The sequence below is a fragment of the Octodon degus genome, unplaced genomic scaffold, assembly GCF_000260255.1.
Source record: "Octodon degus isolate 3935 unplaced genomic scaffold, OctDeg1.0 scaffold00052, whole genome shotgun sequence".
Lineage (NCBI taxonomy): Eukaryota > Metazoa > Chordata > Mammalia > Rodentia > Octodontidae > Octodon > Octodon degus.
In genome coordinates, this window is record NW_004524628.1 from 1,599,379 (window position 1) to 1,615,148 (window position 15,770).

Here is a 15,770-nt window from a genome sequence, read left to right on the forward strand (position 1 = left end):
CCCCCAGCACCACATGCCAGCCAGCCCCGCCCCCTGGTGGGCTGAGCTGGCCACACACACACACACACACACACACACATAAATAAAATTAAAAAGAAAAAGGAGTTAGAAAATAAAAGCAAGAATGTTCTCTGCAGCACTGTCATAGAAAACATCAAGATTTTTGTTGTTGTTTTGTTTTGTTTTTGTATTTTAGGAAGGGTGCACAGGGTCTCACTGTGTAGATCGGACTCATAGTGATCCTCCTGTTTACAGCCTCCCAAGAGCTGGGATTACAGGAGTATGCTACCATGTCCAATGTCAATCGCTGTCTCAGTATCCCCGAGGGCAGGGACGACACAGCAGGCCTGGGGATCGAACTCCTGCTCCTGCGTCTGCCTAAACAGGAGCTTTAATCCGCTGAGCTATTTGGCCAGTCTGAGTTATATTCAAACTCGCTACTAACATTAAATAAGTGGAACCAAGGCCACTGGGCTGAGCTGTAACTCAGCATAAAGTTCACCTTTTTAAAATGTATCATCCGATGTTTTGATGTGCATCCCTTGGGCTTGCAGCCATGGGTACAATGTGACTCTAGAACATTCTCATCACCCCCTGCTGGAAGCTCCACGCCCTGTTCACTCAGCTCTCTGCCAGCTACTAACTACTTCCTGTCTCTAAGCATTGCCTCTCCTGGATATTCCATGAAGGTATCACATTCTAGACTTTGTTCAATAGGAAGGAAAAACTGGAGTGAGCAAAAGGACGAATGAAAGAAGGGGAAAAGATATATTTAAATATATATGCAGAATGGTTTGGATCTTTGCATTGTCAATTTCTGCTGAAAAAAAATTTTTTAAATGTATTTAGCACATTTACTACTGTCTACAGGGTCTCACTACACAGATTGGACTTGTAGTGATTCTTCTGTTTTCAGCCTCCCAAGTGCTGGGATTAGAGAAGCACGCCACCATGCCCAGTCTCAGTCGCCGTCTCCTTGTGCCCCCGGGGGCGGGGCTGGTAGGGCACACCGGGGATCAAACCCCAGCCTCTGCGCTTTAGTCTGCTGAGCTAACTGGCCAGCCCTTGAAAAAAAAATTTTTTTTTTTTTGTATTTTAGGGAAGGGTCTACAGGGTGTTCAGGGTCTCACTACTAGATTGGACTCGTGGTGATCCTCCTGTTTACAGCTTCCCAAGAGCAGGGACACAGGCACGTGCCACCACGCCCAGTCTGAAAAAATTTCTTTTGAAAGGAGCAGCTAATGCTTATTTTATTTTATTTGCTCCTTTTTATGGTTGAGTAGTATTCCATCATATGATTATACCACACTTTTATTGATTTGTTGTATGGACATCTGACTGGTTCGCTCTTTGTGCAGACACCTGTTTTTAACTCAGTGCTGTTGTGATCTTCACTGGAATTACATTAAACCTACAGACCATCGTGGGGTAGGCCGACAGCTCCACTTCTTTGAGTTCTGCAATCCATGGACGCGGCACGTCCATCCAGTTTTTAAAGGTGTCCTTCGATTCCGCTCATGATCATTTTGTAAGTTTTGGCCTTCAGAGCTTGCACACGTCTTGTCAGGTTTACAGCTAAGTGGCTCACTTTCTCTGGGCGACTGTGAGTGCTACTGTTTTAACCACTTAGAGTCCATCCCAAAGCACCACTCGGGATGCTTTGTGCATTACAGAGCATTGCTTGGGCACGTGTCACTTCAGCCAGTCCACTCATGTGTGAAATAAATTTGATAAAACTGTTATCCTCCCTGGGAAGATAGCTCAGCAGCATAAGTGCCCGCCAGGCATGCGCGAGGTCCGGAGCTCAATCCCTGGTATCACACACACACACACACACAGAGTTATCTTCATATTTTCTGTTACCTTACAAAATTTAATGAAAAACATGCATTTTTTTGTCCTCCTATACTTAAATAACTGAACTGGTAAGCGGTTAATTTCGGTTTCCACATATCATTTTTTTTTTAATTTTTATTTATTTATTTGTGTGTGTGTGTGTGTGTGTGTGTGTGGCCAGCTCAGCCCACCAGGGGGCGGGCTGGCTGGCATGTGGTGCTGGGGGATTGAACCGCGGTCCCTGTGCTTTGCTAAGCTTGTTCTAAGAAGGTGTTTTAGACCACTGAGCCATCTCACCAGCCCCCACATATCATTGTTAATACATAGAAATGCAGCGTTTGTAACACTGTGGAGCTCACAGTTCAGGCCGGAGGCCCTTTCACTTAAGCTCTGGGCTTATCGCTTTGCTAATCATAAATCTCAGACTTTCAGGGCCAGGCAGCATGTGCGTGACCCATTTGTCCTTAAAACCAGCCTCCTTCTCATCTCCCGTGTGTTCCACCACTTGGTTAGGCTCTGGAACGAGAAACTGCGTTGGCAAAGCTCCCTTCCTTCTTCCTGCATACAACCCATCTTGTTTCGTCTTCCCTAAGTGCCACACTCGGATTTTCTGGTTACTCATATGTTCCAGTTGCCAGTTCTTAAATTCAGAATTCGCTCTGTCTTCTTCATACCACCTTGCACCGACCTCTAGGCCGCTAGGCCCTAACGTCCTGGACCTGCCTCCACCGCTACCAAGGCCTCGCTCTGCCTCCCTTAAAGCTCTTCCCACCCCTATACGCCAGCCTCATTTTCCTTCAGCGAACTATCTCTTATTGAAAAATAATTTACCTAATGCAGACAGGCTGCAAAAATAGTGGGGGGAGAAGTAGAGAGAGAGACAGCTGTTATAGCTTTAAAAAACTATTATCACTTAAACATGTAACATGAAATAGAAATGGAAAGGTTAGGCTTGGTCTTACCGCCTGGCATAATTGTTTCCATATTTTCATATTAGCAAAGCCTGTTTTAATCACAGTGAACCCACTGCACTTGCTTTTTTTCACTTTAGTCATTTTTTTCTGTGAACTTCATAGTGATATTAATAGCTGAAAATGTCCTACTGTGTGGAAGTAAACATTAAAAAAAAGTTACACATTTCTTTACTGATTTCTGGACAACAGGGTTGTTTCCAAATAATAGTATGCTGTTATAGAAAATGTGGTAGGAAATGTCTTTGTTGTGGATCATTCATATTTCTTAAATATTTCTTGGCATAAATTTTCAGGAGTGAGATTACAGGGCCAAGAGTCTTCTATGACTCTAGTGTGTCATTCTAATGCTTTTTTGAGGGAATTTTGGAGGGGAGCCCATAGACAGCTGGTCCCCGTGCCCCAGGTCCCCATCTGGACTCCTAGCATTCCTGGAAATAGAAGTGTCACTACTAGCCTTCTTTCTGACTAGGCCGTGGGTCCAGGCGGGCCTGTGGTCACACCTGTCACCTTTATCTCTCATCTCCAATGCTCAAGCAGGACACACACGGACCCTCTGCCAGCTGTTGGCCTGGCATGGGGAGCTGCCTGGGCACAGACGTGGTGGTATGGGCGTGCTTCACTAGGTCTCTCTCTGCTCTGGAGAACAGCCCCAAGCAGGACAAGGAGGGAGCAGCACTGTAGGCAAGAGGTGAAGGAGACTCAGGTCACGCATGGGTGGCAGCAGTGGGGCCCTGTGGCTGATCCTGGGATGGATATATGGATATATATCTATCACTCATTTTCCTCAGCCCTTAAAGCAACAAGTCTTTGACATTTTCTTCTCTGTTTAAGTCTCCCCATTGCTTAGTGTCCCTCTATGTCTTGTCCAGGGACCAGAGTCCCCAGAAAGACCATTCTGACCCCAAGCTCAAATCCGTAAGAGGAATCCAGAACACCATGGGTATCTATCTCCTCTTCCAATTCTTCCATTTACCATCAGAGCCATATTAGGGGACAGTATTTAAGAAGAGGTCATAAGAGGACAAAGAGAAGTAGGTGAGGTACCTGGCTGGTGGCAAGAGTCCAACTCTCCCACTCTCAGGAGATCCCAATTGATGCCCTCCTGTCTCATGGTTGGTGGAAAAGAAGGTGAGGTCTACTGGACCAGGGTTAGAAAGGAGGCCCAATGACCACATGGTCTTCCAAGGCAATAAAAGAAGAAGTAAGTTCAAAACGGAATAGTTTTGAAAAGAGCATACCATGGTAGATATAGAGAGAGACGACCTATATGCTCATTACACTGCCTGTTTTTCAGGCCTGAGCTATATGGACCTCACCCTGTCTATGCAATCATTCACCATATATTTGCTGAGTGCCCATAAGGATACAGAGATGAAGAAAGGAAGTCTAGGTCTATGTGGAGGTCATACCACAACTGGGGAGATGGATAGATAACTAATACAGATGTAGGAAGAGAGTAATCAAAGAGGAAAACTAAAGCAGGGTGAAGGCGCTGCAAGAAATAGCACAGAGGCTATCTTAGACTACAAAAGCCTTCTCGTCCAAGGCAACATCTGCGCCAAGAATCCACGGAAGCACATTCCAGATAGAGACCCATTTAGAGCATTCGAGGGACATAAGGCAGGCAGTCTGGCTACAGCGCAGAGAGCAGGGCCAAGAATAGAAGGAGATGAGATCAGGGATATGAGGAGACGCCCAATGGGGTAGGCGACATCAGGACTCTGGAGTTAGTCTAACTGCATTAGGAAGCCAGCTGGTGAGCCACAGGCCGGAAGTAACATGATCAGATTTATGTTTTTAAGTCATCACTCTGTCTGAGAAGAGAACTGGATGACGGCAGGCTCTGGAATTACAGACTAGAGAGAGCGGGGGCTCTGACTTAAAGTGGGAGCCGCACAACCAGCAAGATGAGAGTCTTAAATCAAGAATGTGTTTTGAAGGTAGTGCTAGCAAGACCTGTTAATGTATTAGGCATAGATGGTAAAGTGCTGTCAAGGATGTTGGGGCCTCAGAGCCCAGGGAAACAGAGGGACCTCATACTAAATGGGAAGAATGAAAGAGCAGGTTGGGGTGGCCAAAGGTGGCAGGAAAGGAAGAGCACTGTAACAGACACAAGAGGTGTGAGGTGCCGCTTACAGGTAGAGAGGGTGCTCTTGGACCCAGGGCTTACAGGCAAGACCTAGAGTGGAGACAAACATCCAGAAGGCATTGCTACATGGAGGAACACTTCAGTCTACACACGTTCTCTACCCCCAGTGATTCAGAGTAGAACACAGCTGCTCACACAAGTACATCCTTAAAACCTTTCGGTGCCACAAAGCTCAATGCCACTTTGTGGCACTTTAGTGCCACAGAGCTCAATGGACGCCTACAGGGCACAGAGAAGATGACAGCAACCCCGGCTCACCTTTGGCACCAGCTGATGACTTCGCAATCCAAACATTGCCTTCCCCATCCTCTTTCTTTCTATTGTAAGAAGCCAGAAAGAATTCTCTTTCATCTGTCCTTGAGTTGTTGACCAGTGGTTGGATCCCATTCTGCGCTGGAGCAACTGGTGTCTTGAGATTCGTTGGATAAATCACGTAGGACTCGGGGAACCAGGTGCAGGACTCGGCCAGCTCCGGGCTTGTCTTGATCAACCTGGAGGACGACAGAGAGTGAGTCATGAATCTCCCTTCGTAGTACTACACATTCTGTCTCCATACTCAGAGAGTTGATCGCTCTCCCTGGGAGCTTCTCAAGGAGAGAAAACAGGGCTCAGTCTCCTGCCTGCCCCCTTGTGTGTTCTTGGCCTCTCTGCACAGCTCTGTAGCACAGTTAGGTGCTTACTGCCTAGAACTTCAGCTCCCTAAGGAAACAACTTGACAACCCTCAGCCAACACCTTTTGAACAACTATGTTGCATCTGAGGCAGACTCACGCTAAAAAATGAAGTAGAAAGCAGAGGTAAGTATTTCAGTATCTAGCTGAACATTATCTTGGCTCAATTCTCTGGGGCAGGAAAGGATACTTAGGAATCTGAATTATCCAAAGAATATTTTTAGTTAGCCTGGCTTTGGTGACAGAATCAAGAAGTAATTTTTCTATCGGGATGTGGGCACCAGTGGGCCTAACGAAACAGACCCCCTGTTCCCAAAATAACAAAGCAGCTGGAAGTTAAAGTTAGGCCCCGTGCAAGGCACTGAGCAAACACGAGGGCTTTCAGCCTCAGCTACTCTGCAATCAGACCCCAAAGCTTAAGGCAGCAGAACCTCATTTATAAATGCGGAACAAGGTCACCAAGAAGCAAACTCCCCCAGATCATAAAGGGAGCGGGTACTGACCATGATGCAAGCCGCAGACTCCCAGGTCCCGACTCTGAACTTCCCCTTGGCCCAGGGATAGAGCCGGGAGGGCATCTACCAAAGCTATCCTCTTCCCTGAGAGGCACTCTCTCTCCTACCTAGAACAGAACTGCTCAAGATAGGCCTATAGTAGGACTCAACTATAAGCTGGGCGTGGTGGCGCATGCCTATAATCCCAGCATTCAGGATGCTGAGGCAGAAGGATCACCTCAAGTTCAAGGCCAGCCTAGGGTACACAGTGAGTCCAGGCCAGCCTGAACTAACAGTGAGACTGTCTAAAAAAAAAAAAAAAAAAAAAAAAAAAAAAAAGTTTCAACGACAAAACTCATTCCAACAGCAAACAATATGAAGAATAAGAAAATGTACGTTAAGATTTAAAATAAGGTCATTTCAAAATTAAAGGAAATCGATTTTGAAAGTTCTTTCAACCCAAAGGGGGAAAAAACAAATCGATTTCCACCTCAGTGTTCAACTCTGTACCCGTACTGCCTCGGTGGTCATTAGTTACATGCAGATACAGAGCTTGGAAAGGTGACCAGCGTGACCCGGGAATCAAATTGCAAATTGTACTAATTTTACTTTAAAAATGGAGGCACTGTGAAGTATTTTTCCACTGAGCACAGCTTTACTGCTCTGGAGGATGACAGCTGAGTGCAGGGCAGGCCCGTGCGTCGCTTCTAGTGCCACACACAGACGCATCACTGTTCTGTCCAGGGACAACACGTCAACGCAGACAATACGTGGTCTGTGCGTTGACGAAACATTATCGCGTGCTTCATACAGACAGGATGAGAACCAGCTAAGCAGATCATAACTGGTAACGACGGGAGAATATAATTTTTTCCCCAGTTAAAAAAAGCATGGACACATTTTTAAGTTAAAAACAAAAACAATACTGGCACGTAGTTGAATAGACACAAAAGCTAATACCAATGACCAGGACAGTAGACACACACACACACACACACACACAGAGGACTGGAAGATCTATCACAAACTCACAATGACTGGCAACTGGCTACTGAAGAATAAAACAGAAATGTAGTTTTTTAAATAAAGGAGATATTTTGAGCAAATAAAAAATGAATTTGATAAGCATTGTCCCCTCAACTGTCAAAACAAATGATAAAAGTCAGTGAAATCACAAATATCCAAGCCAAAAATTTTGAAACATTTTTTAAGGTTAAGGATGAAACGGAAATGCTCTTACACTGAGCTACATGCCCAGCCCGTAAACAAATTTTTAACAGAATCTACATTTGCAACTTCAGCCAACTATAAAATGCCTTGGAAATAGCATACACATATACCTACTTTCTTTTAGTTCAATGAGAAGAAAGTTTGAACTAATAATGTTTATTTTTTTCCTTTTCAAAGTTTTATTGATAAAGAACTAATAATGTTTAGACAAGATATCATGTCTGTATCTTGTACTATGAATAACTACTACAAAGACAACAATATGCTATGTATTAATTACTGTAACTGTCCTACTAAAGTGTTTTGAAATTGTCTCATTGCTACTTCTTTCTCAATAAAATTAATATTAAAAAAATGAAAGTCAGAAAAAAAATGCCTTGGATTCTTAACACACACACACACACACACACACACACACACACACACACAAAACCATATTTTTTGCAAGAAACTGGAGCCCATCTTGTTAAGCAAAATAAGCTAGTCTTAGAAAGTTAGCTATCACATTTGCCCTCACATATAAGCAATCTAAAAATAAAATAAAGGAGTGATGACAGGAAACTAGAAGTTAGACTTTTAGAAATGTGAAGGAGTACAGGAAGAGGGCAAAAAAAGGGGGGGGGGAGTGAAAAAAAGCCTAATATGTTATATGCATGGCTCAGTATATCAGTATGAGTCATGTTATTCTGCATTACTAATGCCCATTATAGATGAAACGATGTGGAGAGAAATTATTTTATTTTATTTTATTTTTTGGCGGAACCGGGGATTGAACTCAGGCCCTTTTGCTTGCCAGGCAAGTGCTTATTCTACTGAGCTATCACCCCAGCCCTGAGAAATTATTTAAAAGGAAAGGTCTAAAAAGATATTTTACCCCCTAAAATGAACAATCTTCAGTTTGGCCACAATAGGCCACAGAATAACAAACCCTTTGTATCTAAGAATATCAAAGACTTTTGTGAAATATGAAAAATAATAAATATTTTCCTTAGCTTTAGATGAGTTGTGGTATAAGACATACTACTCAATTTCTTTGAGCATGTGTATATGAAAAAATGTTGTGAAGCTACAGTTTAAAAAGTGTCACACACGATGCAGGTGCTTTTGAGTATTTCTCATCAGTGAAAGAACTGCATCTACCTACAGAAAATGACTTTCTAGGGCTGGGGAGCAGCTCAGTGGCACAGCCCCTGCCGGCAAGTGTGGTGAGCTCATGAGTTTGACTGCCTGTACAAAACAAATAGTTACTTTCTAGCCAGGAGAGATGACACATGCCTGTAATCCCAGCACTTGGGAGGTTGAGCCAGGAGGATCTTTGCAAGTTTGAGACCAGTCTGGGCTACAAAGTGAGCTCAGGGCCAGCCTGAACTGCATAGCCAGAACCTGTCTTAAAAAAAGACCAAATAAAAAAAGTTACTTTTTGCTATGACAGACAGGACTTTAATTATACTGAATTAAAATATGAACTTACTGGGCTTTTAATAGACTTTCCTTTTTTACTTCAGTCTACTGTATGATACATGTTGGAAACATTTGCTTCCTTGCACAGTGTGATACATATTGAAAACATTTATTTTCACAGTTTTCTGAAGCAGACTATAAAAAGCAGCAAGAACATAGTCTTTTAAATGATTCCCTATGCACTTGCAAATGAGACAATGATTCATCAGTTCACGGCCGGTGAAAGGAATGCAAGGCAATGAATTTAGAGATACTGTGCTCCCTGCCAATACTTGGGATGGCGAGATCAAAGTGCTTTATACGGATTTATTGTGTCATTAAATCTAATTCTGATTTCCTTGAAAAGGCTTTCTTCTTCTTTTTTAATGTATTTGGTTATTACAGGGTCTCACTACGCAGCTCGGACTCATAGTAATCCTCCTGTTTTCAGCCTCCCTAGTACTGGGATTACAGGTGTGCAGCCCCATGCCCGGACTCTGGCAGGCTCAGTACGTCCTGGGGGTGGGGCTGGTGTGGCATGTGGTACCAGGGATCAAACCACGCTCCCTGCGCTTGCCTAAGCTTGCCTAAGCAGGTGCCTTAGTCCACTGAGCTATCTCACTGGCCCCAAGAAATACTTTCCAAATCATTATTTTCACTCAAAAGTCTTTATTTATTTATTTATTTATTTTTGCAGAACTGGGGATTGAACTCAGGCCCTTGCACTTGCCAGGGAAGCACTTATTCTACTGAGCTATCTCCCCGGCTCCCTCAAAAGTCATTATTTATTTATTTTTAAAGTCATTATTCAATAATCAAAAATTTAAAAATGGCAGTGGCAGTTACCTTTTTTCACCCATATCCACACTACATAAGAACAAGCTACACTGACAGGTAAGATTTAATTACTTACGATCTCCTCACCCAAGAATGATAATTGTATGTTCTAGCTTGGCAATACAATTTAATAATAATGATTGTATATGTATGTGTATCATGAAAAGATGTAGACAATTTTGATTATGAAAAGATAGCATTGTGAAAATTGACTGCAAAAAAAAGGTAATTAAAAAATGCTGCTGATATTGACAAACTTACCATTTTTCAGTATATTCACTACTACTTTGAAGCCAATACCAATAATGCTGATTTAGCACAAGAGTTGGTAAATTTATTTAACTCAAACAGACAGGGTTCCACAAACGATAGGCTTTTGCTCTGTAAAGTCAAATCAATTATTCTGAAAATAAAATATGTTTTGTCATCATTATATGAATATTAAAAGGAAATGACTTTTCAGCACTCAACTTAGTTACTTTCAAGTATGTTAGAACCACTTAGGTATAGAGATCTATTTTTTCAATCACAAATTTTTGTGAAATCTAAATTCAGGCCAAGGATTTTCAATGAAAACTTATTGCCTAAATTAGAGGTGCTAAGAATATAAAACATACCCCATAGACCCTTATCAAAAGATTAAAAAAAAAGAATATAAAATATACATCAGATTTTGAAGACTCAGAAAAAAAAAAAAAAAAGGAAGTATTTTAGGGTTTTAAATTTTTTTTTTTTTTTTTTTATGGTGCTAGGGATTAAAGCCAGATGCCCACATGAGCTGGCAAGTGCTCTGTCACTGAGCTACACCCCTAGCCCAGTATTTTGGACTTACATGGTTAAACAAAATACATCATTAACCTAACCACACCTGTCTCCTAGCAATTATCTTACCAGGAAGTTTAAAAGGACCTGCACAGCCCGCACGCTAGCTCTGCTGGACAGCGCTCCGACTAGAAGCCCTCACTCCCTGCCTCCCTGCCCAGATCCAAGTGCAGGCCACTCAGGGCCTCCTGGGTTGGAACCACCCTGCATCAGCCCAGCAAATGTAGAGTAAGCTTCACTCACGTCTATAAGTGAGGCTCCTACCCGCCAGGACAAGAAAAGCACTCAGGCTCTGAGGCCGTGGCCTGGGCCTTAATGAACTTAGGAATTCCCTGCAGGGTCAGGAGTAAGGGGCAGGGGGCAGGGGACCCAGCTCAGAACCCCACTGAGATCCCAGAAAGCCCACTGAGTAATGCAAGGTCACACTGCTCATGGGGCCCCCCAGGTACAGACTCACACTGTCCTGGTTCAGCATGAACGCTGTGGTCTCGGGCAGCACAGCTGACTTCTCTGAGCTGGCGCTCTGCACTATAAATTAAGCAGATTACATTTCTTTCCTCCCAGCTCCTGCAAGCCGTACTAAATCAGGGGAGCAGACAGTGGGCAAAAGGACTGTCGCCTCGTAGGATTATTAATGCCGGCCCCTCACAGGACACTTAGAGGATGAAGGAAGCTGAGGGTGAGGGGGACAAGTCTCAGCTTGCATAAGTCATGTCACCATTTACAAGATACCACCAGTGTCGAAGGGCAAGTACTGTCATCATACCTAGCCCCACCTTACAGATGGGACACTGGGATTCAGAGTGGTGCTATCCAAGCTGAGTCCTGGTCATGACTCCAGTCTAATACCCATTCTGCCTCCATATAACTGCTAAATATGCAAATATGTGGAGCGCTATTTTTTACGCCATCCTCTGCTTCCTATTTATACAAGTAAAATGCTACTTTTGTCTTTGGAGAAAAAACCCAGAAAAGATTGGATAGTTTATAAAAATGTTAAATGAGGGCTGGCAAGATAGTTCAGTGGACTAAGTGCCTGCTTAGGCAAGCACAGGAACTGGGGTTCAAGCCCCAGCACTACATGCTACGTGGGCCCTGCCTCTACCCCCAAGAACACTGAGCCAGCCACCAAGACCAGGCATGGTGGAACACGCCTGTAATTCCAGAGCTGAGGAAACTGAAAGCAAGAGGATCACTACGAGTCCGAGCTGCACAGTGAGAGCCTGTGCCAAATACATAAATTAAAAAGAAAAGTGTTAAATGAATAACTTGAATAATCATGTCCCACTTCTACTCCTGATTCCAATGAGATATAAGCCTAACAGCATGGCATAGACTTGAAAAAGCTCACTTGAGGACTTGCTGCTGAATCAGGACAAGCCATCACAGGAATGTGAAAGTCACCAGGACCAACAAGTCTGACAAAGATGGAAACACTCCTATGTGTACCCAACCTAGTAGCTCCGTGGCGCTCACTGGAAAACAGCATTTTGCATTGAGTCAGATTTTTCCAGTGTCTTCCACCTAAGTAATCCACTGAGAGACACATGCTTATTTAGTAGAAAGCGTCCCGGAGACCCACCACCTCCCCAGTTGCAGATGCCATCCCCTATTGAGATGACAGCAATAACAGCAGTGACCATGAGAAGAACCTTCACTTATAGACTGAGAACTGAGACGGGCATTGATTGAAACTGAGGTAATTCTCACGAATTACTACAGGCTCCACCTTTCCCGCAGCCAACCACTGCAGTAGTTATTATCACCATTCTAGAGAGAAGAAAGCGAAGGGCTCACAGTCAAGTATGTACTGTGTAACGGGCCACTGTGTTACACACACCCCATGGTGCCGCCTTAATCTCTGCAACTGCCTTATGAGGAAGTGCGCGCGCTGAGGAGGTTTGTTCTAATGAGATGAAGGGCCAAGGCTAAGCCCCAAGCTGCTGGCCCTGTCTAATCACGGCATAACGCGGCCTCCTTCCACCTTATGATACAGTCCTGGTGATATCTGGCCATAGCCCAAGTGCTCAGAGCCGGTGATGAGGCAGATCGCATTACAGCCCGCGCAGATATCCCTTCCGAGCAGCTGGGGGAGCTGGCTGCCCACGGAGTCTCCACAGCCTTCTCCAAGGACGGGCTCCCACCCAGAAATGCCTGGAAACCTACAGGCTCCACCTTTCCTGCAGCCAAGGCCTAACTATACGTGTGCACAAAAGCCCAGATGCTTCGCTTCCACTCTTCAGCTCCCTGGGTGAGGCTTCGGCTGAGCCACCGTGTCGCTTGGCCCCTGCACTGCCCAGCATCCCCATCCTCCTGAGAGCTCTGTCTGGAGAATCTTCCTCCAAGAAGTCACTTGCGCAAGAAACCCTGAGTCTGGCTCTCCGTGGGAGCCTCACCTAGGAGACAAGCGGCCTTTATCAAGCACAACACACCACCCTCTAAACTGCCATCCAAGCACCCAGGGGGGAAGGAAGCTTCAGGACGCACATGTTGCCTTTTAGAATAGTAAAAGTAGTTCTGCCCTTTAAATAATCTCACCATTTTGCACAAGGGCAAAATCAGAGTGAGCGTTAAAAGTATTTCCATAAAACACTGAACAAGGAGGTCTTAAAGAACACTTACTTCACCAAAGAAGCTTTGCGACACAGCTTGTCAGCCCCCCTGTAGTAATTCACCAGCTGCAGCAGCCCGGGCTCATAACCTACAAGGAGAAAGGAAGCTCAGAAGGGAACCAGGAAGGTGGGAGCGATGATGCCAGCCCCAGTGAGCGGACGAAGAACACAGGTGCAGCGGGCTCTTCTTGCTCTTGCTTCGGGACTGGTTGTCAGCAGCGCCACCACTGTCCTTCCCTGTCCCCTGTGTCCCTGCTTCCTCTCATGGTCCTTCCAGCAGCTCCTCTGCCCCTCACAGAGGATGGCTTATTATCAACAGTGCAGGTATCTAAACATTGTGACTACCTTTTGATGTGTTTTAGACTTTTAGAAAACATTTATTCATTCATTTTTATTGTTGTTCAGTGGATAGGGAATGCTTCCTGTTTTTCCTCTTCTAGAACCTTCTCTTCTCTTGGTTTAGCACATTCACACCTAGAAATCTCCGTGGAGAAGGCTACTTTAATAGTCATGCTTCTGGGGCTGGTACGATGGCTCAGTGGTCTAAAGCACCTACTTAGAACAAGCTAAGCTAAGCAAAGCATAAGGACCGCGGTTCAATCCCCCAGCACCACATGCCAGCCAGCCCCGCCCCCTGGTGGGCTGAGCTGGCCACACACACACACACACACACACTAAATAAATAAATAAATAAATAAACCAAAAAAAAAATAGTCATGCTTCCCATGCCCCCAACTTGCTTTCTGCAGACCCTAAGGAAGGGCGCTGACGTTCTCGACGTTGACCAGCCTCTATGAGCTTTCCCTGAGGCCTTCTTGCAGCGCACTTAAAGCAAAAGGTAAATATCCCTAACCTCACTGACACACAACCATTTTGGTTTGGGGATGCTGTTTTCTCTCCCATAAAACGCAAATGTCCACTGATGGTTGGCTCAATTTCCACTGACTTTTGAGGATGTGGACTCTGTAGGTTTCTGCTTCTCATCCTACTCTTAAGCATCACAGGAATCCAAACATTCTTCTTCTTTCTGGGGGGCAGAGCCTTTTGCCTGTTTTTAATATCAGGGTTCCACCTCAGCTTTTTACAGCCATGCCCTTCCAACAAGGAAGAGGAAAGTGAGTCGAGAACGGAAGTGGACAAAGCAAGGAGGAAAGAACTTCTGCTTAACTATAATCAGTTTTTCCCTCCGTTTGGGGAACAAAATGGGCTTCCTAAGGAAACAGTGAAACATGAGCGAATCTAGGCACCTTCTCTGTATTCTGAGATTTCTGGGGTTTCCAGTGAGCCCTTCCACGGACTCATCATTCTGTATCACCAACTCATTGTGCAACAATGAAAAGTTGCCCCCAGTTCCAATCCAAAGAAAAAAATTCAGAAGTTATGCCTCGTCGTGGTCATGCCTCAAACCACTCCCGCGTGACACAGCCCCCACCCAAAAGCTCCAACTAAACCCACGTGCGCTAGTCAGGTCCAACAGGCCTATTCCCAGTCCCTGCCCTTCCAGCTCGGACCACACCCACTTCTAAAAACCTTTGCTCTCCCAGACGTAGAACACTGTTCCCTTGGTTGTCCTCCCGGGCGCAGATGCCTCTTCTGCAATCTCAGTTCTCCCCTTCTGCCCCGACTCCACGGGAGTTTTGGGAAGGAAAAAGGGCTACCCAGAGAGGCGCTCCCCGCCCCTGATGACTAGGCAGGGAGGCGAGCGTGAGACGATGCTCAGGTCCCTGGGAGGTGAGGTGAACCCATCTGGACAACTTCTGGATTACGTCATCTGAAAAGGCGATGCTGGCCCTCTCTCCTGTCGCTTCCTACAGGGGACAATGTGGCTAGGGTACTGCCAACTCTGCTTCTACCAAGTGAGCGAGCTAGCGGCCTCAAGGAGAGTAGGGCAAAGAGGAGAACGCAGCCTCCTGCAAAACCTTCATTCCACGCACGACAGTGAAAACACGTTCTTCGGTGACGCTCAGGGAAGGCTAAATACAGACACCACCCCAGACTTCCCTGGCCTTGGGTCCTCTCGGAAGCTTTTGAAATCCAAAAAGCTTTTCCAAATCCTTTGCCTATCCACTTGAGCATCCAGCAGCACGATCCTCAGGGTTTCAGCACCTATAACTCCCCCTCCGCTCCCACGCCAGGGGTGAGGGGCGCAATCCTCCGGAGCAAAGCGGCGAGACGCCTCCAGCCCGCAGCCTGCAGCCTGCAGCCTGCAGCCCGCCCGCTCTGCAGAGCCGCGCCCGCCCAGCGTTCCGCCACCACCCGCCCGATCCGGGCCTGAACCCCGCGCGCCGGCGACAGCAGACGCCCCCGCGCCGCAGGGACAGACAGGTCCTCGTGGGGGGCGGCACGGCCACTGCGGCTCGGAAGGTCTGAAAACGAGGGCTCCGGTCTTTCTGGGTCCGTCCGAGATCGGCCAGAGACAGCACGCGGAGGGGAAGACTGATGACCTGAAAAACAAAAGCGCTCGCGCTCCCGGGCCGCGGGAGGGGCGGCCGAGGCCGGCGCGGGAAGCGGGGCGAGGCTCACCCAGTCTCCCGAAAGGCAGCCGGTTCCTCTCCCCCAGCATCAGGTTGAACCTGGGGTTGTCCCGCCTCAGCCTCTTCCAGTGGCCGGTGGCGAGAAGCAGCCGGGACACCTCGGCGTAGACGCTGCTGTTCTCGTCGCGCACCACGAAGGTGTACATGGCGGAGGGCTGCGCGCCCCAGCGCC

General features: G+C 46.1%; 1 protein-coding gene across 1 annotated transcript in view; it reads right to left on the reverse strand.

Annotated features, from left to right (window-relative positions):
* Ttl (tubulin tyrosine ligase) overlaps positions 1-15,764 on the reverse strand; it is a 27,881-nt gene extending 12,117 nt beyond the window's left edge. Inside the window, exons 1-3 of the mRNA XM_023717363.1 lie at positions 15,588-15,764; positions 13,075-13,153; positions 5,218-5,450 (exon numbers count right to left, since the gene is read on the reverse strand). Coding sequence (XP_023573131.1) covers positions 5,218-5,450; positions 13,075-13,153; positions 15,588-15,744 — 469 coding nt within the window. The 5' untranslated portion in view covers positions 15,745-15,764. The remainder of the gene's footprint in view (positions 1-5,217; positions 5,451-13,074; positions 13,154-15,587) is intronic.
* Positions 15,765-15,770: the final 6 nt, after the last annotated feature.